We start from the raw sequence: 23,719 nt of genomic DNA, 5'->3' as shown, positions 1-23,719 counted from the left end.
TAAGCCTTGTATTTCAAATCTTAATTTGATATTTGTTATTAAATGCATATTATTTTGAGTTCCATACATTAAAAAACCCTTGTGCTTCTACTTAAGATTAGTAGAACTAAAGGTTAAATGTAGAACCTCTCCCCAGCATCTTCTTCCTTTTCCACAACTATAAGATAACAAAAAGAATAGTTTCAAGAGATTTTTTTCTATAGTATTTACTGTTTTACTCATTGTGAGTAAAACAGTACTCATTTATACTTACTACAGTCAGGTTGGTTTGAAAATGAGCATGGAAAACAGCATTCTGCATTTTAATCAGTTTCTCAGAGACAACAGACAAGCCTTTTCTGCACTGCTTATTAATATTTTTATTAATCAAGTAATTTCCACTTATATTTTATATTAGTAATGAAACACAAGCTTCAAAATACACATATAATTAAAATAAGGTGTTTTTAAAAGTTAAGTAGTGTATAGTTCAAGTTTATAGCTTTCAGTTAAGTGAGATAATAGTAATGTTCAGGTACCATTGGTGAAGATATTCTTGAAATCAACATACTTTCCTCCAGCCTCCTTTAAAACTAGATTTCCCCCTCATGTTAAATTACATTGGCTATTTAGAGTCCCAATTCCACTACTGATTGGCATGAGAGCTTAGATGTGCTCCATTTCTGATGTGTAGCAGTTTGCCTTTTCTGAAACAACTGAGAGCTTACCACAGTGATGATGCACCTATAAGGGGGACTACCTGCAATGTATACTTCCCATCTCAGAACTTATATGCTCAAGAGACCCACCTGGTTAGTGGCTAGCATTACAGATATGCACTCTGATGTCCAACCATTTCTTATGTCTTACCTGTTTCCAATCAACTTTGGTCAGAAAGTGTTTAAAAAAAAAAAAAAAAAAAAGATTCATCTTAATTGAATTACACAGATTTTATATTAATTCTATCACCTTCAAGGAATCAGTGCCAAGTTCCATTTAGTGCTATGTCTAGGCTAGGCTTTGATTTACAGTGAGTGTAAGTAGTAGTTTTCTGTTTTGGCCAGAAACCCTGAGAGACTTCTCCTCCAGGATTAAAGTGTCTGCCTCATTTTTCACTTACCTTGATTTAGTGCCGATTTGGTCAAACTCTGAGACCTGTTACAAACCTTAGCCTAAAGAGGTCACATCTCCCATTGCATCCAGGGACATTTCAACTGGTCCAGGTCAACTGTACTCAGATGGCTCTGGAGGAGAAAATAAGCCTGGTGCTTTTGCATGGCCTTAAGCCTTAAATCCAGTTCAGTTGTATCATGACATCACCTTCCTGATGTCGATGTCCTCTCCAGGATCAACAATAACAGTCCTTGTACTCAATAAAGATAATTTGGCCTCTGATTCAAGGGATACCAAAGGCTCTCAGATTGTGACATGATTTTTTTTTTTAAAGAACAAAACTAAGGTATTTCTCCACAAGAAGCAGGCAAGTCAGTGGATAGAGTACCAGAACTTTAAGTCAGGAAACCTGAGTTCAAATTTTGCTTTTGATACTTAGCTGAATGTGATTTATCCTTCTTAAAACTTTCTTAGCTGGAAAAACCCAGGACTTCATGAGGTTGTTGTGAGACTCAAAGAGGGAAGGAAATAAAATAATGTATTTAATATATGTAATATATAGGATGTATAAGAATGTACATAAAGTGATGGAAATTGAATGTTAATATATACTGTATAATATATATGAAAGTTTACTTTTTTCAACCTAAACACTTGAAAATTCTTGTGTTATCTCTATTACTTTACATATTTGCAAAGCCAATAATCATGAGGCCTCTTGTTAACTTGGGTGAAATTTTCCTGCCAGGAAATGGAAATTTAAATGGTTAACTTGTAAATGATAATGTCTTAGTTAACAACTCATAGTAATTAGGCATTCCTAGGATTAGGATAAGGTTTAGAAGAAATTTTACAATTTATCTAATATGAGTTTCTCATATTACACATGAAGCACTGAAGCACAAAAATGGGATGAAGTGATCTATAAGCTAGGCTTAAACATCTAATGAGTCAGAGCCACTATTTGAACTCAGGTTTTCCTAGCACCAAAATCCAGCTCCTTATAATTTTAAAATTTATATTTATAAGAAATTTAATCATAAAAAAGCTTAAAAATGCCAAAAATTAGTTCCATCATTTAAACTGCAATATACGAGAATGTTCTATTTCAAAAATAGAATCATGACTATTTTTAACTAGTAAAATTTTATACAGTTGAGCATTTTTATAGAGCATCTATTTTCAAACAGTTTTTAGGGGGAAAACTGATTTCTTTCTTATTGTACTTCCTGGCTATCATCCTTTTCTTCTTTGTTCCCCATAATTCTTAATATGTGAGATTTGTACATATTGGTTCCATTTTATTTAACTCTTTATATAAAATCTAATTTTTACCCTTAAATAATTTCTAAAGGAATATTTTCAAATCTAATAGTGTTGCCATCCTCAATTGGTAGTTAGATATGATGATTGTAGCTCTTTTTTTAGCCTCTGAAACTGAAGATTGTACTCAGTGGAAGGAAGGCCTGAATTCAAATTCAGCCTGAAATATTAGCTGTGTGATCTTAGTTAGCTGAGGAGATTTAATTGTTTTCTCTTGAAGATGAAAATCAAAGAGTGTTATTTATAAAACATTATTCAAAGTGGCCCTGCACATAGTAGATGTTAAATGCCCATTTCATTCCTTTCTATGTTCATTTGATCTAATAACCCAGTGAGGTTTTTTACTGATTAGGAAGCCTAACTTGAGAGGTCAGTTGGCTCACTCACCCAAGGTCAATCAACTAAAGCAGTATTGGAACCGAGAGAGGAAAAGAGTGATGGTTACATTTAATACAAATAGTGTATAAAATATATTTTAAAATTATATACCTATTTCTCTAATCTGACACTACTTAAAGGCTCTCTCCATTTTGTCACCCAATGCCTAGTACATTTACAAAATAGACAGATTTCATATGATAAATATGTGACCTTTGCAGGCTGTAGTTTATCTTTTTTCCTTGTTTATATATAACAAACCATCTTATAACATTTTTTGAAATATGGAAGAAAAATTGAACATCTGTGTTTGACATGTGCAACATTCCATACTTTTAAAGTCTTCTAAATTCATAAATGAAAACATATTTATTTTCAGAGCTATGCATTTTTTCCATTTATATTATAGTTATACATATAATTTTTTTCATTTTGCTTAATCTGCATCAGGTCACATAAGTCATTCTTTGATCTTCATATTTTTCATTTCTGATATAACATTCTGTTATATTACATTCTTGAAACATGATTAGCAAAGACATTCCCCAATCAGTAGGTGTCTATTTTGTTTCTAGGTTGTTTTTTTTTTTTAAATAGGGTCCAGAAACATTTTTATTCATTTCTTTGATATCTTTTGAGTATATTCTCAGTAATAGTAATCAGTTAGCATAATCCCAATTCTTTCCTGTATTGTTGGAGCAATTAATAATTCTGGCAGCATTGTTAACATGCTTGTTTTTCTACACCCTCCCCAAAATCAATTATTTCTGTCTTTTGTCATCTTTGCCAGTTGGACATAAGGTGAAACTTTAGTGTTGTTTAGTTTGTAAGTAAACATTTTAAATAACCTATGTGCTAGTTACTCTGCTAAAAGCTAGGAATATACAAATATCAAAAAAAAGATAGTACTTTCCCTCAAGTAGCTATTTAATGGGGGGAGACAATATGCAAAAAAGAAGCTGAAAAATAGGGGATTGGGCTGACTGCAATGTAAGGTAAACTGTACAAAAGTGAGGTGGAAAAGCTGGAGATTTCCCACAGCAGTACACCATAAGTGGAACTTTGAAATTCATGGTTCCACTTTCTCAGTCAGATTAATGAGAGGGTGATAATGAAGTAGTAAGTAGCAAGGCTTATATGGTCTTGCAGGTTGATGAGATTTTTCTGTATAATTCATTTCTTTGGCATGGAAGAAAAGTCGGAAGAGAGCCCTAAAGAGGGCCCAGCAAGGCAAGAAATTAATTGTTTAGGATTGGTCAGAGTTATGTGATGAAACATTGTAAATTTCATGTAATGAAAATTTTTTAGTTTTTAATGATGATTTCTATCATTAGTTAACAAATTTTATCCCCATTCGGAGTTGTAAAAGGTACGCGATCTGGTTAATGAGTGTATATTTTAATTATTTAAAAAAATTAATTAAATTAATTTAATTTAATTTTAATTATTAAAAAAAAACCAACATTGAATATTTATATTGCCTACTATTTGCCAAATCCTCTGCTAGGCACTATGATTATCTTGGTTTTTAGTTTTATATTTTGAATTGTCATTTGTTAATATGCTTTCAATCTTTTTAACATTCTTTTCAAGATTTACCTGATGCACAGTAAATTTTATTGCAGCCTTTCGATCTTAATTTTCAGGTGACTTTACTTTTTAAACATTTTTTAATCCCACAGGTTATTTGAGGGATAAACCAGATCCCAGATGGCTAGTGTATCTATCATTGGAAGAGTTATTACTTCAAGAGTAGTATGATGTCCACATTGTCCATTGGCTTTTTCTCATTTGATGTTTTACTGACTCCGAATAATCTTTTATTATCTTATATTCATTATATATATTTAATGTCTCAGCTCTTCTTTCTTCATGCTTTATCACTTCACAAAAATCTTTTCATGTTGCCTTGCATCCTTATTTGTTATTGTGTATAATACACTCTTTCTTATATTCCTATATCTTGTAATATCCAGCTCTCTGGGGTCATCAGATATATGTCTTGTTACTAGCTTTTTCTTAACACAAATGAGAAGATGAGTTTATTTGTGTCTATGTATATTTTAGTGTTATTTTCTTACTGCTAATAAAGAGCATAGGGGTGAGAGTGAGGAATTAGTCTATTAATATAATTTCTAGTTCAGTGTGTAATGAGTTCAGTAACTTTTCTTATATAACTTTGATTTATATAAAAGTTACTTATATAAATTATAAATTACTTATACTATATAAGTTACTGAACTATGTTAGATTATTTACTATTGCCAGCTGCAGGAAATTAGTGCCTTTCTTACTTACCATGGCATTCAAATGTTCCTATTTTTAAGCATCTTTGCTAATTTGTGAAATGTGACTTGAGGATTTTTTGATAGTGATAAATAGCTGCGAATTGACTATAAGAAAACGGGATTTAAGTACAAATCTGTTCATAGAAAGAAAAACTAAAAATCTAAATAATTTAAAATAATGATTATGGTCTTTTGCTGTCCTATTCCAACAAAGCATTTTTGCCCGTATTATAATGCATTGTACCTTACGTCTGTACCAGTAAAATTACCAGAATAATATTTCATAGAATTTGCCAACATAATAAAATTCGTTTTAAGTAATAAAAAGTCATAGAAATAATCAGAAAAGGTAGGAAGTAGGGGAAATTAGTGCTTCTTCATCAGAAGTATAAAGCAAAAACACAAGCTTGCTTTTTTTGTTTTTAAGCCAAGTAACTATCATAAAAACAGTATTCAGTTAAGAATTAGAATAGATTATTTCCCCCTAATTCCTTTGCTATTGCCATCCCTGTAATTTATGTATGTCTCTTTTAGCATGTTGTCTTCACTTTTAGGGTAGGAACTCCATGAGAATAGGGACCTTATTTTTGCCTTTCTTTATATCCAGAATTCTTAGAACACTTTTTGGGAAGATAGTATGCTCTTGATGACCAGGAGTTGTATGGTTTTGGCTGTTGATAAATTGCTTTTTTTTAAGATGGGTCTTCTCACTGTTCTCTTACCATCAGTAAGATAAATGCCATATGCTGCTTCCTTTTTGAGGAATAATTTAGGGTGTTTGCAATCATTTGTTCTAGTCATTTATCATTTTTATCAGGGCTTTTGTTATTGATCTACTTCACTGAATGAATGAACTTTGTTACAGTTTCCTTCCCTGTACAAATGATACAGCGTCTTTATCAGTCAATGAAGTATGCTAAAATTTATGACTTTGCACTTTCCCTTGGTAATATCCCTTCTTAGAAATACAGAATTAAGAATATGACAGAGATGTTTAAATGTAGCAAGAAATATCTACCACTCATCTAACAAGATTATTACAAATAAAAAGAGTTATCTGGTTTTTTCTGGTGAAGCTGACACCATGACAGTTATTGGCACATGAGGAAACTGATACATTAATTATTCCTTACCCCAAGTAACTTTCACATCATTGTATGATTTCATATAAATTCAGATCCTAAGCTTTTTTTTTTTTTTTAATGTATTCATTTGGTTTTATTGTTCCATCACAGTACTTATGAGTAGAAAAAAGGTAGCATTCTTCAATTCACCCAGTCACTTAAATAAGAGAAATATTGAGATCAGAAAACTTGGCTTTTAATTTCAGCTTTGTCCATAGCTAACTAAGAATTTGGTTATGTATTTTAGCATTTGAACCTCATTTTCTTATAGTTTAGATTGGGATCATATAATTCTTCAAAGAGTATATGATTTTGGTAGCAATGGACAATAAAATTTTGGCGCAGTATATTGTATTAAGCCTCATATTTACCCAGTTATTTTATATGCTGGAGATTAATTTCTTGTGTGACCACTCTTAACAAAGGTGACTTTCCCAACTTAATGAACCTTGCATCTACAAAAGAGATATTGGAATGAAGTTGTAGTTTGAGTTATAAAAATAACCTGTTTTACTCAATTAGTAGAATTTGACGTTGTCATAAAAAATCCTAAGGTCTAGATTTGTTTATTTTTATTTTTAATATTTTTTTTCCCTGAGGCTGAGGTTAAGTGACTTGCCCAGGGTCACACAGCTAGGCAGTGTTAACTGTCTGAGATCAGATTTGAACTCGGGTCCTCCTGAATTCAAGGTTGGTGCTCTATCCACTGCACCATCTAGCTGCCCCCTGTAGATTTGTAAGAGAAGCTTATACTGTCTATTTGAACTCTTCATTTTTCAGATAACAAAATTGAGGATCAAAGAAATTAAGAGCAGTAAATGAGGTGCAGGAAGTTCCTCAGGATATGGACTGAAAGAATTACACCATTTTATTTATTCATCCAATCATTTGTTTTTTAGGTGATGTTTACCAAAACATCACTGGAATTTCTTAACATATACCATCAGCCATAGTTCTATATTGGCCCCTTTTTGTTACAAAGAAACAGTTAAAATCATTTTACAAAGAACTCTGAGTTCTCTCTCTGAAGAAGTTACTCTTACATCCCCCAAGTCAAATCCCACATCCCTCTACCAAGAGGAGGGAAATTGTGTTTAATCATCTGTTCTTTGGACTAGAGATTGGCCATTAAAAATTTTTTTTTTAAGGTTCAGTTGACTTTTATCGCATCATTTTATATATTGCTCTCATTTCTTCTTAATGTTGCATCAGTCCATACAGGTTTTCCCATATTTCTCTGTAACCTGACTGTTTTTTAATAGGCTTTCCATCAATTTTTTATCTGTAGTTTCTGCTTTGGGATGAAGATCAAACTGTTAAGGATTTTTTTTTAGACATCTTAGTAACATTAAAGTTTAATTTACTTGATTTATAACAGTTCAATAAACTTTCTTTTCCTCCCTTTTCACTAATAGGAATTCTAACTCTTTCTGTGTCTACAGAAGCTGTTGGTGTGACGAGTCAACGACCAGTGTTTTGCCCTTATCATAAAAAGGAGCAGTTGAAACTCTATTGTGAGACCTGTGACAAACTGACATGCCGAGACTGCCAGTTGTTGGAACATAAAGAACATAGGTAAAAACAAAGTAATATGTAATTGAGGTAGAGCTAGAAAGTTTAATCTTTTTAGAAAATAAACTTCTGAGTTGTACAGGCTTGAACTTCTTGTTAAAGTGATCTATGAAAAATTACTGTTGAATTGGATATACTTCTTTGATTGCTATTTTAGGTATTTTGAATTTTGTAAGTAAAATGTGACCTGAGGTGAAATAGAATTTTAAAAAGATGATTACATTTAATTTTCTTACTTTGTTCAGTTATGAGAGTATAATAGTTTGTACATTTTATATTTTAATTATGAATTTTCTACAAATTTAGAATCTTATTTTGAAACATGATTTTCATGGGTCAAATCATGTCTCCCTAAGGGATAACATCATACATAAAAGCAGATGAACAATAAATCTCATCTTTGTCTTCCTGCTGTCATGCCAATCCAATAAGCATTTAAAGTACCTGCTATGCATCGTATTATGTTCTGGATCTTTTTCAAGACTACAAGTTGAGATCAATTTGCCCCCTTTTCAATTAGAATTAAGATTATGTCTTCCCCTTTAGACTAAAGTAATTTCCACACAGGCAATTTTGAATAACAAATTTATTTGTGCTGCTAAATATAAAAATAATTCTTAATCAAATTTTTTGACTTCATCATCATGCTTACATTGGGCCAGTTCTCTTTTGGGGGTTCTGTAGGTTGAGTTTCTAAGAAGCAGAATTAGGGTATATATTATAGATCCTCTAAATCGGTATTTCCCAAAGTATGGTACTTGTACCCCCAGGGGTATGGGAAGAATTGGGAGTATGCGTTGCACCAGAGTTTGGTGGGGTTATGTACTTGCACCATGCTTAGCTGAGCCTAATTCTATGTTCTAATTAGTCAAGTGAAGACAATCTTGTGAGGTGTGAGATGATCCGGTGTGACAGAATGACTATACTGCACTTCATTACAGAGACAACTTACTTCGTTAACGAATACTTAGTGGCTTCTCCAGGCGCCTGTGTATTTTTAGCTTTTGTGCAATTTTTGTTATAGGAAAGGTTTGTTAGGTGCTTTAGTAAGTCTCACTGATTTTGATTATTTTTATATAGAGGGATGAAACTGTTTGTGCTGAGATAACAGATCGTCATAATTTGGTTCCCTGGTTATTAATTTTAATCAGAGATATGGCTGCACATCCAATGGTCTGTTCCTTTTTTTTTCGACTTAATGTCTACAAATGCTGAAAAAGAAACTTCACATAAATATGAAGTTGGAAAAGTTAAGATGTATTTCAGAACTTTTCCTGTTAAAACAGGATACACATGTAGCATTTGTAATCAGAATGATGATAAAAGTTCACTCCATATTTATTTTTCAAGAATCCATCTGAAGCCAATTCCAACAATTGCTCTTCTTCCACATGCAACAAACCTTCTGGCATGGATTTACATTTTATTATTAATAATTTTCTTTTTTGTTTATTATTCTGTGTATGTCCCCCAAAAAAGAAAAAATAAAATATTGTAAGTATTTATGGTTGTTTGTTTCATCATGACTGAATGTAATTAAATTTATTTTTATAAGTTTTATAAGTGTCTAGCGTTAGAATAATCTACATGAGGGCTAGTAATTTGGCAAAAGAGTAATACCAGCTACCACTCGTGTATAAATTCACAAGAAACATTTGTTAATATAAATCACAGGTGCTGTGTTTGAATTTTGTGCCTACTGATCTTATTAACAAATTCCCCAGTTAATCTTAGAGAATACCAATAAATTACCAGATCTAATTTTTCAATGATTTTTTTTCAATCTTTGTCTACAAAAAGTACATTGTATGAACCACAATTTGATTAAAATCTCATCACAATCTTGGAATAATAATACCTAAAACTTAAAATATTTTTCTATTCATCACCATAACCTCAAATGTTAATAATACTTTTGGCCATTCACTTATTTACATAAGTAAAATAGTAGTAGTATACCCAAGGTGTGCCTGCAATTGTAGGAGTTCAGCATAACCTAAAATGTTCAAAGGAATAAACTAAAAGAGCACTTGTTGGATTTCTTATTCTTTATAAAAGTGGATGTAATAATCCTTAAATTCTTAAAGATAAAGTATAAAGTCTTTCCACCACTGAAAAATGCTTCTGTTCAACTTCTGTTCAACTGTATGAATTCAAAATCTCAACTAAAAAGGAAACATGACAATATTTACACTTGTTTTTAAAAGTAGACATTTGTTTTTCCAAGTCTCCTTTCCCCCCCTTTGATTTAAAAAAAAAAAAAAAAAAAAAAAAGTTTCCATATGTTTGTTTTTCTTTTGATTCTTTTTTTTTTTATTTCATGCATTTTACTTTTCCCTCTCTTTTCCTGATCTTTTTGTCATAATCTACAACTGAAGTGAGGTTATTATTAGTTGCATTTTTGGTTTTCCATTTTGATGAATGAATGAAACATTTATTTTTGGAAATGAATACTAGAATTGTTGTTGTTCGGGGTTTTGTTTTGTTTTGTTTTTTTTAATGTGATCTTTGAGCTATTATTTCCCTCTGAGTTGGTGATCTTCCTTGATAGGAAAGGAGTCCTCCCTACCTGGTCTGAAGAAAAGACAACTTGTAGAAATTTTATGATTTCAAAAACATTCTGTTTCTATTAAGATTCTAGGCCCTATTTTCTTTCTCTATAGTAATGAAGGTTTAAAAAGTAGCACAGAGTTCTATCCTGAAAAAAGAAAAATAAAAAGGACATTGAAATCAAAGTAGAAATAGATCCTGTACCTTTAACCTCAACAGGAAATTAAGCAATAACCTTGTGTTAAGTTTCATGTCTTTCTATGAAATGATCATCTGTTTTGTGGGTGTGTTGGAACCATCATCTTCCTGGTTTAGAGTTTATATTTGTTCCCTGTGCTACAAGGTACTGTCTTTTATTTCAAAGGTTCTGTGTACAAAAAAGTAACAAATGAGACCAGCATAATCCTGTAAGGCACTCACAAGTAGTTAAATTAAAATATGTTGTGCTGAGAGCTTTTGATTGGGATTCAAAAATACAGAAAGCAAAGCAGTGCCCCATCAAAAATGCCCTTTGAAATCTTTATTAAGAAGATCAAAAAAAGTATGCTAACTAATAATTATTATAGTTAGATTACATTTAGATTGACTAAGTCCTGCATCATAAAACAGTTGAGTTAATGTGGAAGTAAAAGTGTTTTAGGGACCCTGTTTCTGTGTTACTTAAAAGAAAAAGTAAATGGTATCCTTTTGATAATTGTGAATAATACATTTTTTAGAACCTGCATCCAAAACAATTTCAAGAGGATGACAGTTGCTACCAAATTTAATTTGCTTGAATATAAAATTCTTCAGGCATTACTGTACATGACAAGATTAGCAGGTAGGCATTATTTTCTGTTGATAAGGTTGTAGAATTCAGTGTGTTGCCTACTCAATATGAATTATCAGTATGACATGTCAGAGAAATAATCTAATGCTACTTTAGTCTGCATTAAGAGCATCATAGTGTCCAAAATGTTAGAGATAGTATATGCCATTTTTCTCAGTCTTAGTCTGAACACATCTGGATTATTTTCAGTATCTGGAGCCATATTGTTCATAAAACATAACCATTTTCAAATTGTGTCACTGTGTTATGAAAGCAGCATCCTGAAAGAAATACCCGAGATGGTGACCAGAAGTACTTGTTGGGGGTAGGTCATTCAAGGTCCCAGGAAATAATTAGCCTTAGGCCGTTGGGGGAAAGATTAACTGGAAGAGAAACAGTCTTTTGGATAAAGAGGTTCAGAGGGCAAAATTAGGAGCAGTAGATGACAGTTGTAGAAAGGAAAATTGAAGCTCAACATATGGAAACCTTCATTTAATAGTCTGAGTTGTCCAAAAAGGCTGATGATTTGGATATTTTCTTTTCTGTCCTGGCTATCTGGCACCCTCCCATTATGCAAGGTAATGGATCACTTCTTGGGATTTTGGTTTCAAGCCTGCATTCCCCTAGAGGGCTGCTGGCCTCCTTCTAGTTCAGAGGTTCTGTGAGACTTTGGTTTTTTATACTTACTCTGCTGCTTATCAAATATGTGATTTGCTATACCAAAATAATTGGGAGACATGGAGCTTAGGTTTTTAACCTTTTAAAATAAAGGCATTAAATTTTAGAGAATTTGAGGAAAGATTTAATGGTTTATATAAAAGTTAGTCTTTTGAAATTTTATTTATCAGTTTATTATTTATTCTGGTTTATTTTTTATTATTCTGGCTTTCTTGTGCAGCTTTAATGTACTCCTGGAATAATTTCAGATACTTGCATATGTAAGCATGTGTACTGATTTAATAATTTTTTTCATTGAACAGTTTTCTCCCTCTAATCTTGACCTCTTCTCCCCCCCACCCCCAACTTTCTCCAAGGGCCTTCTTTAAATGAAAAAGAAAAACTAAATCCTTGTAACAAATAATGCATGGTGTAGGAAAACAAATTGTAATGTTTGGGCAAGCTTTCTGGAGGTCCTTCCAGAGGGCCATGGTCTCAGCAGGCTAGTCACCATGGGAATGAACAAGAATAGAGTCCAAAGTCTTCATTGTCACTTTACAGTCTGTCTGTCATAGTCTGACCCAGTCTGTCTGACTCAGTCTCCTCTCTGGCAGTCTGACAATCTTAACTAGTCTCAACCGGTCTTCTGACTTTGTCCCCAGTTTAAATACCCTATTATAATTACATTAATATGTGTGAACTAGAGAACCACTACATCACCATACTAAGTTCTAAATATATATATGAACTAGAGAATCTTTCTCATCAATTCCACTGAGTTAACACCTTGTTTCAAGTATACCTCTCTAGTGTTCAGACTCTGTACAACAAAGTCCTACATATTTCTTAAATTTTGTACCTAAGTTCATCAGTATTCTTTCAAGAATTGTATAACCTCATGTAAAATGTATGGGATTGCCTGTCATCTGGGGATGCAGTAGAGGGAGGGAGGGGGGAAATCTGGAAAAATGAATACAAGGGATAATGTTATTTAAAAAAATTACTCATCCATATATACTGTCAAAAAAATTTTATAATTATAAAATTAATTAAAAAAAAAAAAGAATTGTGTAACCTGCTTAACACTTGGTCCTATAGAATTGTGGTTATTAGGTCAGGCTAATGTCTTGGGTCTTTATTTACCTTTACCTATATTTACCTTTACCTAATCTGTTGTTGTTATATATGAATTGTTCTCTAGATTCTGCTTACTTTACTTTTCAGTTTGTATCATTTTCTTGATTTCTCAAACTTTTCATCATTTCTTAAAACATGATAGTATTTCTTTACCTAAACAAAAATTATGGATTATTTTAAACATTTTATTCTGAGGGGGCCAATCTAAGGTATTAATTCTAGTGTTTCTTAAAAGATGAATACTTGCTCCTGCCACTCTCTCTCCAATAAGTCAATTTAAATATTTCCTCCATTCTGAAATATATATATATAATACTTTACGTTTAGTAGATAGAAGATAGTTCTATTGGGGCATCTGTAGAAATTTCAGAAACAACCTAGAAAGTAATAATTCTAGTTTTCCCAAAGCTTATTCTGATCCCTTTAGCTGGTTTTTAGATGTCAAGGAGAAGATGGGAGAACTCAATCAAGTCCAATGAAGTGTTGTGTGTATGTATGTGTACATATATACATGCATGCATACACACATCCTATATAAATAAATAAAAAGGGGACTCCTTGTACTAAGATGTAATTGCATTTTACTTATCTAATGAAATGGGGAGGAGGGGCGTTGCAGGGGCCATTGGAGTCAAGTGACTTGCCCAGAGTCACACAGTCAGGAAGTGTTATATGTGTCTGAGACACATTTGAACTCTGGTCCTCCTGACTTCAGGGCTGGTGCTGTATCCATTGCGCCACCTAGCTGCCCCTTTATTTTATTTATCAAAGAAGACTCTTGTCACATCATATTTTACCCTATTAATCAAAAAAAAAAAAATGCCATTATCTGAAATGGAATTGAAAATTTTATTTCATTTTAAATTTCTGTTCATTGAAATGCTTGTTTTAACTTTTGTTTCTGTTTTAAATGGAACAAATTTTTGTACTAATGAATCTTGCTTTCATATTTATTTATAATTTGTACATTTTATTCACACAGTGCAGTTCGTGAATTTGTTTTTATTGCATATGTTAGGTTTTGTTTTTTTTTTTTTTTAATGTATTTCCTTTTTCCTTCAGGTATCAATTCATTGAAGAAGCTTTTCAGAATCAAAAAGTGATTATAGATACATTAATTACTAAGCTAATGGAAAAAACAAAATATATAAAGTTTACTGGAAATCAGATTCAAAACAGGTAATAAAGTATTGGTTGTTTTTATTACAAAAATATCTTAAGAATCCTCAAAGTTACTACAAATTATTTTTAGTTTTTATTATGTGATAATTGTTTTAAAAACTTGTAAATCGCTATTAAAATTCTCTTTCATAATTGCATATTGTTTTCTTCAGTATTCTACTTGAGTAGCATCTCCTGAAATTTATGTATTTCTCCAACTTTAAATTGAGAATACAAATGCAGTATAGCCATTAATGACAGCAGACCTCCATTATGAAAAATTTAAAATAAAGTACTATGTGGTTTGGCTATAAACAGGGCTGGGATAAGAACTCCTCTGTTAGTTTCTATATGTTTATGATTACCATTCTTTATCAATCCTTCTCTTCTTTTCTCCCTCCACTCCCCCCAAGTTTGCTGTAGGCTTCTAAAGCAGAATTATCATCTTTTTTTTTTTTTTTTTTTTTTTTTTAATCTCAAGGGCAGAAAATAATAATAAGCTAACTTCTATATATCACTGTGTTTCAGGCACTATACTAACAACTTCACAATTCTCATTTGATCCACATAATTTTACAGATGAGAAAATGAGGCTCAGAAAAGATTAAAATAACTTGCCCAGTGTCACACAGCTAGTAAGTGTCTGAGGCCATATTTGAACCTAGGTCTTTCTGACTCCAGACCTGTTGTATCTAGTATTGTATTACCTACCCCAAAAAGAGAATTTTTAATTATATAATTATTAAAATAAATTAGATGTAGTAAAGTTATATTTGAACATTATTAGGAACACTGATGATGAAAGAGAGCAATTGCTTTTAACTTTTTAAAGTTTTTTTGTTTTGTTTTGTTTTAAATTTGAAGGAGCAGTATTCTCACTTCAGTAGTAAAGATTCATATTTCTTCATTCTCCTACTTTCCAAATAAGAATTCATATTAAGTAACAATTTTGGGGTTTTGTGGAGGGGGTGGGAGGAGTTGTTTTTAATTTTAAAATTTTTTAAAATCTATGCTTGCACATTTATTCCTAGCCATTTCTCCCCAGCCAGCTCAAGAGGAAAAAAAAATTATTAATATAGCTCAGGAAATGCAAGCTCTTATCTATTCTGATCAAATTCAAATCATTCAATAAAATAGCTGTTTCTACAACTAAAGAAAAGGGTATAAAGCTATTTATTTAATTAGGTTTTAAAAATCTGTTATTGCTGTGTTTGGAGTTTTTTTTCTCACTTGAAAAAATTACAGTGTACTATAATTCAAAAATTCTTGGTTCTCATAGGCAATTTTCTGCCCCTTTCACGTGAAGATGAGCGTTATAATTAGAAAATGAGACTATGCCAGAAGGTATAAAAGTCCTAATGCATTAAATTCCTGAAATTCAATAAATTTCTAGGGGTACTTTGATTTTAATCCAGTCTGCAAGGAAAACAAGGAAGAATGAAAACTACTTCTTAATAGCTCTCTCAACATGAGACTAAAGAAATCATGAAGTATATATAGTTAAAGGGTTTTTTAAATTCTGGTTTTAAAATTGTGAATCAGGCTAATTCACATTTATGAAATTAAATTATGTCATGAATCACACATGTGCTTTGTGAAATTATCAATTAATAAAATTGTAGATTACATGAAAATCATAAAGAGCCAATTCATAGTAAAATTAGATGATTTATCTTCAACAATTACTGAATTTTGCCATGTAGAATATTTATGGTTAGCATTTGATCATCCACAGGCTGTTTGGGATATGTGGATCCATGTGCTCACGTGCATATATCTATGTCACAGTTTGCTTAGTGTTCTTCCATTCTAGCCCCCCCAGAACGGACATATGCCACATGTCATCTGGTCATTTTTCAGTGTTATGGCACCTCCCTCATTTACCCCAATTTTTCAGTTGTTGTTGACAGTGACCATGGTTGCTTATTGTGTCTGCCAAGCTTACCTTACCCAAAGATGAATCTCATCTGTTCCACATAACTCAAGGAGAAACTAGGGTTTCTTGCCCTCCTTAATCCTTATTTGGGTTATCAACTCCATGGTGGCCATTTCTTTGTTTTCTAGTTACCAATACAAGCCATTTATCTGTCCAAAGAAAACAGCCAAAGGAGGAATTGAGCATCTTCCTTTACTTTCTCTTTTCCACTTGGATAATGTTTGGTAGTCTTTTCTTTGGTCTTTGTTTCCTATTACAACTTAAAGGGTTGTTGGTGCTACTGTTCTTTCTCAGCACCAGGTCAGTCCTGACCACTTTGCATAGTTTTCCCCACCTGCTCTCATGGTCATGCTATCCTGTCTGCTCATTCCCTGATGAGAGCTGGAAGCTTCCTGAAAGCTTTTTTGTTTCCAACATCTCCAAAAGGGCCTGACACATAAAGTAAATGCTTGTTGATTGGTTTTGGTTTTGTTTGTATGTGTCTTTTTCAAATCATAAATTGGGAGGTAAGTTTTACTATGTAAAATCTCCCCTTTTGTTGGAATTGTTTCCCCCTGTGCCTTCAGGGTTTCCTTCTTAAGTATCTCAGATCTCTATTGGGCTGTCAGACTTTCCTGTTATGAAATCTTACTGCAAATTCTCTGAAATCTTTGCTCCCCTCAAATTATAATGCATGTCTATTGCATGTGGATTTCACCTTTCTTTGCCAGGCTATAGAGAGAGAAGGGATTGCTATCTTCCTAGAGTGCCTGTTGTTTTTATGTCAGCAACCCGGTCCTTTTAATTACTCACTGATACGGATGATGATGATGATGATGATGATAGTTCACATTTTTCCACATCACTGACTAACCATGCTGCAGGCTTTACAAGTATCACTTCATTTGGGTCCTGGCCAATCCTCCTTTCCCCATACATGCCCCATTCTCCACCCACCCACCCCCTTCCCCAAAATAATGCTACTATTCCCATTTTATAAGCAAAAACACACACACACAAAAAGTTTAAGTAACTTAGGTCACTTGCAAGTGAGTGTTTGAGGCTTAATTTGAACTCTCCCTCTGGAAGACTTTTGACTCATTTCCTAACTTTTCTAACTGTATTACCTGTAATGCTTTCTAAGAAGTAGAACCTTACCCATCCTCTGTCCTTTCACCTAAAATCTTAAATCTTATATCCTTTATTCCAAATGAAAAATTCATAGATTTCAATAGGGCTGATAAGAACAAAATAGTTGGTCGTTGTGCTTGAGACTAAGATAGCTATTTTTCATCAATTTAGTGAGACCCATGTATTCTTAAAGAAAACAAATGAGGCAATCTTTTGAAGCCTATTGGCTAGGATAAAATGGAATTCATAAGCCCAATGGTTTATCTTTCTATTGCCTTTGGCAGATATAGGTTGATTTATTAAGGCTTTTTTCAGGTGAATTTCCTCAGTCTTTCTGATAAATTATTAAATTTATTAAAACATAATGTGGTTACCTTTCCATTAGCCAAATTCTTGATCTTTTACTTTTGTTTGTGATTATGCTATACAAGATGTAGCTTCCAATATTTTGTTATTTTTTATGATTGTTATCAAAATTTTATTTCAGTAATTACCCTTTTACTTCTTGGTGTTTTTTTTTTTTTTGTGCTTGCTCATAATTTGTTTAGCCTATTCATCTCAGTTCGAGTTGGTTAACTCTTTGACAACTGGGAATGTTCTGAATTAACTTAAGGTATTTAATCAGTTTAAACAATTTCTTTTTATCTTTAAGTTTTAGACTTTTTCCCTCTTTTTTTTTTTCCTAGAATAATTGAAGTAAATCAAAATCAAAAGCAGGTGGAACAGGATATTAAAGTTGCTATATTTACTTTGATGGTAGAAATAAACAAAAAAGGGAAAGCTCTCCTGCATCAGTTAGAGGTAAGTTTCCTTTTCCTGAAATTGTACTTTCCAAGGATGGGATTCAGTGCTGGATTCAGATGGGAATTTCAGCTCTATCATATGTTAACTATGTGAACATTTAACCTGTGTCTGTTTCTCCTTTGAAACAGACAAAATAACATCTAATTTACTTATGTCATTTGTGAGCATGAAAATAACCAAATGTTTTATCTCAGATTCTGTAAAAACTCCTTGTAAACTATTACATCATATACAAATTCAAGTTGGTATATAATCCTTGAAAAGTACATTCCTTAGTGTTATACTGAGTTCAAATGTGCTTTACTTGCTTGTTTGTTTATACATTTTTAATGTATCTATTTTAGTTTGAATAATTACCTTATGTCCTCCTGTTTTGTCATTTAGTGAAATACATTGTATTATTTTTTCTTGTGCTGATTGAATTTCATCCTCATTATGAATAGAGATTTTTTTCCACCTTTTTTCCCTGCCACTTAATAATATCTGTATAAATTTTTGCAAATGCAAAAATTCATAATCTTTGAAAATTGATAAGTAAAAATAAGTGAATAGCATTAATAGAAAATTGAATTATTAGCAGTCTAAAATACTTATGAGATTTCATTACAGGAAATTCTATTTGGCACTCTTGAGAAACTAGAGTACTGCTCTTCACCTCAAGGATCCCACAGTGTAATTGTAGAAGCAGCATTTCAAACTGCTGTAATTATGATTGGTAGTTCTAACATCAACTAAGTCATACAAACTAGTTATTGACAGGTAATAGCTTATAACATTTTAATGACCTAAAAGCCCTCAACCTCAAATTGAAAAATAGACTTTTTATTCTTTTAATATTCCCATTCTGTGATTGCAAGTGAAAAACAAAGGAAATAAGGGGAGAAGATCTGTTAATTAAAAAATTCAGAATTTGCATTAGCTTTTTCCAATATATGTGCTCAAGTTTGGGAAATATTGGTCATCTTTCACTTTTCACCTTATCAAAGCCTAGATTCTTATCTGAATGGTGAGTTTTATGATTGTTTTTTCCTTTTTTTGTTATAAATTGCAAACAAATTATTATATTATAGCTATCCAATGTTTTAGCACTGAAGTGTGAGTATTTAGATTTTAATGTGTTTAAAAATATAGAAAAGAGAATAATTAAAATATAGTGGGGCAATATGTTATTAACCTAATATGTTATTCAAAAATACATGGAGAAAAATACTGACATTGGAGAGATCAGAAAGGATTTATTGTCTGTTTCCAGCCTTAAAGAGAGATGGAAGTAAGGAGGAAGTCTACTTTTCAGTCCAAGGAGTTTGGTATATGTCCTGGCTTCTTACAACTGTGGTTTGTGATCCCAATTGGGGTGTCATTAAATTATGAATTATTATCATTAAATGAATGGGGGTTTTATACCTATTTTATATATGGTTTTCTTGGGTAAAAAGGAAATGTAAGACAAAAGTTTAATAATCTCTCGAGAGCTTAATGGAGGCAAGACATTAAAATTGAAGTGTGAAAGAAGACTTTACCAGTTTAACTGAAATATACCTAATTCCTTATCAAGAGTATTTATATGAAAGTAAGCAACAAAATTAGAAAGGGCCTAGATTAAGACGGACTTATTACCCAATTGTTGACTTTTGTATTTTTTTCTAGAGTCAATAAGAATCCCTAGAAGGCTTTTAAGCAGGAAACCTGAGAAGGGCAGAAATAAGACCACATAGGAGGCTGTTAAAATAGTCTAGATAGGAGAAAATCCTGAGCCAGGGTGGTGTTGTCTCTGTGGGTCTACTTGGTAAAACTTGGTAAGTGCTTGTGAAAGGAACAGGGAGATGTCATTGATGACTCTTAAGCTACAAAACTGAGGAAGTTGGGACTTTATAGTGCCCTCAATAGAAGTTAGAAAGTTTGAAGAAATGTTGAAAAAGAATTTAATGAATCACATTTTGAACATTGTGTGTTTGAACTGTATGTAGGAAATAAATTTAGAAGAGTTCAGAACAATGTGGACTTGAATACAGGTAAAAGATTAGGGCTGAATGTAAACATTTGGGAGTCATTTACATAGACAAAATAATTAAATCCATCATCAAAAATGAAGATCACCAAGGGAAAAAATATATAGAGAGAAATGAAGGCAGAGTAAAGAACTTTGATGGATATCCATTCCAAGGGAGTGGGAGATGGATAATGATTTAACCAACGAGAATTAAACTGCTTTCCTCACCTTTATAAGGTAGGTAGTACAAGTATTCTTCTCATTTTACAAGTCAGGAAACTGAAGCCTAGAGAGTTACATGATTTGCCCCTGGTTACAGACCTAGTAACCATTCAAAGCAAGATTTCACCTTGAGTTCATTGCCAAAATCCAGTGCTCTTTGTTATCCTTAGTGTTTTCTAATGTTAATAGAAAATAAATGTTGAGGGAATGCTAAGGAAAGGCTTTTTGGCAGAAGGTAGAACCTAAAGTAGGAGCTGAGCTAGGCCTTCAAAGGTAAATAAGACTCAAATACATAGGCAGGTATCACAGTTAAAATACCTAGTTTAGATATCTAGTTTTTTTAAATAGTAATGACTGACTTTTATAGTAGTGCTTTTAAGATATTCAATGTTTTTCATTTTTTCATTTCATATTATCTTTACCACAACGCTGTCTGAATTCTATAGGCCATGATCTCCCCATTTTACAAATGAAAGGAAGGATGCTCCAAGCAGGGAAAAAAGACAAATATGGGAAAATTTGGGTCCTCTCTCCCACAGTTACATAGTACTGTCACTCCTAGAAGCAGAATAATCCCTCCCGCTTAATATCAGAACAGTTCTTGACCTTCATCTGTAAGACTGTTTCCATTGTAGGCTCCCTACAAAGATGACGCCAAAGTCTGCAGATAATGGAGATTTGATCTCAAGATTTAGTTATAAAGGAAGAAAAGCAGATTGCAATATTCTTAAAGCCAGTAAGGAGCCAGGACCTGTTAACTTTTATATTTTAAGATTAGCACTTAATTAATAGCCTAACAACAAAAGCTCCAATTTATCCACACTAGATTGTTTCCCTAGTTAGATAATAGCACTTGAATTAGACTTGGTTTTTCATCTTGAAAATAATTATTGAGCTTAGCCAGAGTCACCCCTGTATGTGTTTGAGATCATCTTCTCTCTCTAGGGTTCACCAAATGATGCACAAAAGAACTCTTTTGCATTAAGGATCTTCCTGTTCCTAGTGTCATACTTGGTTGGGGTAATGATTACCTTTTCATCTTTCCAGAATAGTAGCTCATGTAAAGGGAGAGGGAGGGTAGAATGAAATAGCAGAATTTGGTCACTGTTAAGGATATATTGACTATCTTTAACTAGGTGTTTAGGTCTCAGTCATGTGAGGATATTGAAGAGCATTAATGGGAGTTAGGAACTCAGAATTATTTCCTTGGTTTCAGAGTCTTGCAAAGGACCACCGCATGAAACTTATGCAGCAGCAGCAGGAAGTGGCAGGACTTTCAAAACAGTTGGAACATGTCATGCATTTTTCCAAATGGGCAGTTTCAAGTGGCAGCAGCACAGCTCTACTCTACAGCAAGCGTCTGGTAAGAGACTTTTTGGCTTTTCGTGTTTAAATTTTTGGTATTCGGTAATGTAATAGATTAAACTAGTGAAATATAGTCAGAATGCACAAAAACTAGAAATTTTCTTATCAATTATAATTCCCTCCTTGGCTCATCATTTTAATATAAAGAACTAGAAAAGACATGTTTTTATAGGTGAGAAACTTTTATATTATTACCTATTTTTTCCACCTTTATTTCCTTAACACAATAATCTTTATAACTGTAGGTGAAACTTAAAAATTTATTTTAAAATATTTGTTACCATATATGCTTTTATATTTCTTCACTATGTTTCCATTCACACTTGGCTCCCACCTCCATTTCTTCATCTGCTTATCTTGTTTGTGGAATAATTCTCTTCCAACTGTTATGCTACAAGGGTGAGCTTTCACTCATAAGCGCTATATGGCCAACTTATTATTTCTGCCATCTTCATAGTGGTCTGTAAGGGTTAAAGATGGGCTCATCTAGGACAGATAAACTCTACAGCTACAGAATCACTTAATGTCATTTGTAAGCCTCAATTGGTGCTTAAGAAAATCGTAAGTGGAATTAGAGGGGTAGAATTTTGGCAGGTAGAGGTAGCAGTGCCAGATTTTGTAAAATATGCTTTATGTCATTATCTTCAAAAATTTAAGTTTCACTTTTTACCAATTTTTTTTTTAATGTCTGTTTGGAACTGGGGATTTATCATAAAGTTCTTAAACCATTATTTGTACTTCACTCACCCAGTTTTTAGAATTTGAACTATGTGTGTTCCCCCAGATTTACTGTGGATACTTTAAGACTTTGAATGGACAGTTAAGATAATTACTTCTATATTTTTGAATATGTATTCAAGTGCTGGGTCAGTTTTCTTTATATCTGGGAAGTTCTTAACTTAGAAAAGCATTCACTCCACCATTACTTGCAATACTTTTTCCATCCAAGTAGTTGATTTCAAAATTTTAATACAGACTTTGACAATTGAGTATGGCAGAGTTTTGTGTATAGAGCTCTTAAAATGTAAGTTTCTTTCATCGTTGTTGTTACCTTAAGATAAAAAAAAGCTCACAAAAATTCTCTATGTGTTTGTTGACTATTAATATTCCATGTTTTTATATTTCTTGTCTAGATCACGTATCGATTACGGCATCTTCTTCGAGCCAGATGTGATGCTTCACCCGTGACTAATAACACCATTCAATTTCACTGTGATCCTAGCTTTTGGGCTCAAAATATTTTCAATTTAGGTAGAGTATTCCTATACATCTGCTGCTTTATCTGCCACCATTTAGCTGACATGCTATCCAAAATAATTTCCCTCTAAATAATCTTATTCATCTACATATTTGAAATGTTTTATTTGTATGATTAGTTATATTTTCACAATGTTGAAGATAATCCATCTATCTAGTTGGAATGCTTTGCTCCCTAGCATTTACAGCAATGATTTTTTAACCATTTTCACTCACTGATCCCTGTGGCATTCTGAAACTTCTGGAATGCTTCTCAGAATAATTGTTTAAATGCACTCTATAAAAATAGTCATCATAAAATAAAGGTTTTATTGAAATCAAGTTTTCAACACTTTTTACACACACGCACAGGTTTTGGATTTAAAACTTAATTTAGGGCTAGTATTCTGAACAAATACTTCATTGGTAGAATTGTCAAGAAACCTGATAGAGAAGAAAAATATGGCTAGAGGATAAATGCTAGCAAAATTATTAGGGACAAAAGAAAGAGATGATCTTTTGACAGGCAACAGTCTCTTAAAATTGAAGGGAATATACAAAAAAGGTTTTAAGATTAGGGTACTCAGAGGCTCATTTCAGAATTAATGACCTCTGTTCAGTATAAATGTTCATTCAACACTTCTGTATATGTTTTTTTACATATAACAATTGTGTGGAGGGTGATGGAGGGAAGTGAGGTGTCAACTTTGGCAATGTTTCTGACTTTAGATACAGATTGATGCAGTCACAGAAGCATTAACTTTTGGCTAAGATTTCTGGTAGTCTGGTGAAAACTGAACTATTTTTCAAAATAAGATGGGGTTTTGCGATTTTTGTCTCCCTCTTTTCTCTTCTCTTTTTCCTTCCTTTTCCCTCTCTGTCTCTTCCTCTTCCTCTCCTTCTCCCTCTCCCCTTTTATCTTACTCAGGCTGCAAGTTTATCAGCCACTAATGGGCCCCATCACCA

General features: G+C 32.6%; 1 protein-coding gene across 6 annotated transcripts in view; it reads left to right on the top strand.

Annotated features, from left to right (window-relative positions):
- Positions 1 to 23,719, top strand: part of TRIM24 (tripartite motif containing 24) — a 115,504-nt gene that overhangs the window by 68,720 nt on the left and 23,065 nt on the right. For all 6 annotated transcript variants that reach the window (XR_012482297.1, XM_074267808.1, XM_074267809.1 and 3 more), the window contains 5 exons: positions 7,648 to 7,780; positions 13,992 to 14,108; positions 17,823 to 17,937; positions 21,369 to 21,515; positions 22,651 to 22,768. Coding sequence is in view for 5 of the 6 variants with exons in the window: in XM_074267808.1 (XP_074123909.1) it covers positions 7,648 to 7,780; positions 13,992 to 14,108; positions 17,823 to 17,937; positions 21,369 to 21,515; positions 22,651 to 22,768 (630 nt within the window). In the remaining variant the exon portion in view is untranslated. The remainder of the gene's footprint in view (positions 1 to 7,647; positions 7,781 to 13,991; positions 14,109 to 17,822; positions 17,938 to 21,368; positions 21,516 to 22,650; positions 22,769 to 23,719) is intronic.

Source organism: Sminthopsis crassicaudata, chromosome 5 (genome assembly GCF_048593235.1).
Source record: "Sminthopsis crassicaudata isolate SCR6 chromosome 5, ASM4859323v1, whole genome shotgun sequence".
Classification (NCBI taxonomy): Eukaryota; Metazoa; Chordata; class Mammalia; order Dasyuromorphia; family Dasyuridae; genus Sminthopsis; species Sminthopsis crassicaudata.
Note: the sequence above shows the minus strand (reverse complement) of the source record. Positions and strands in the feature narration are given on the sequence as shown.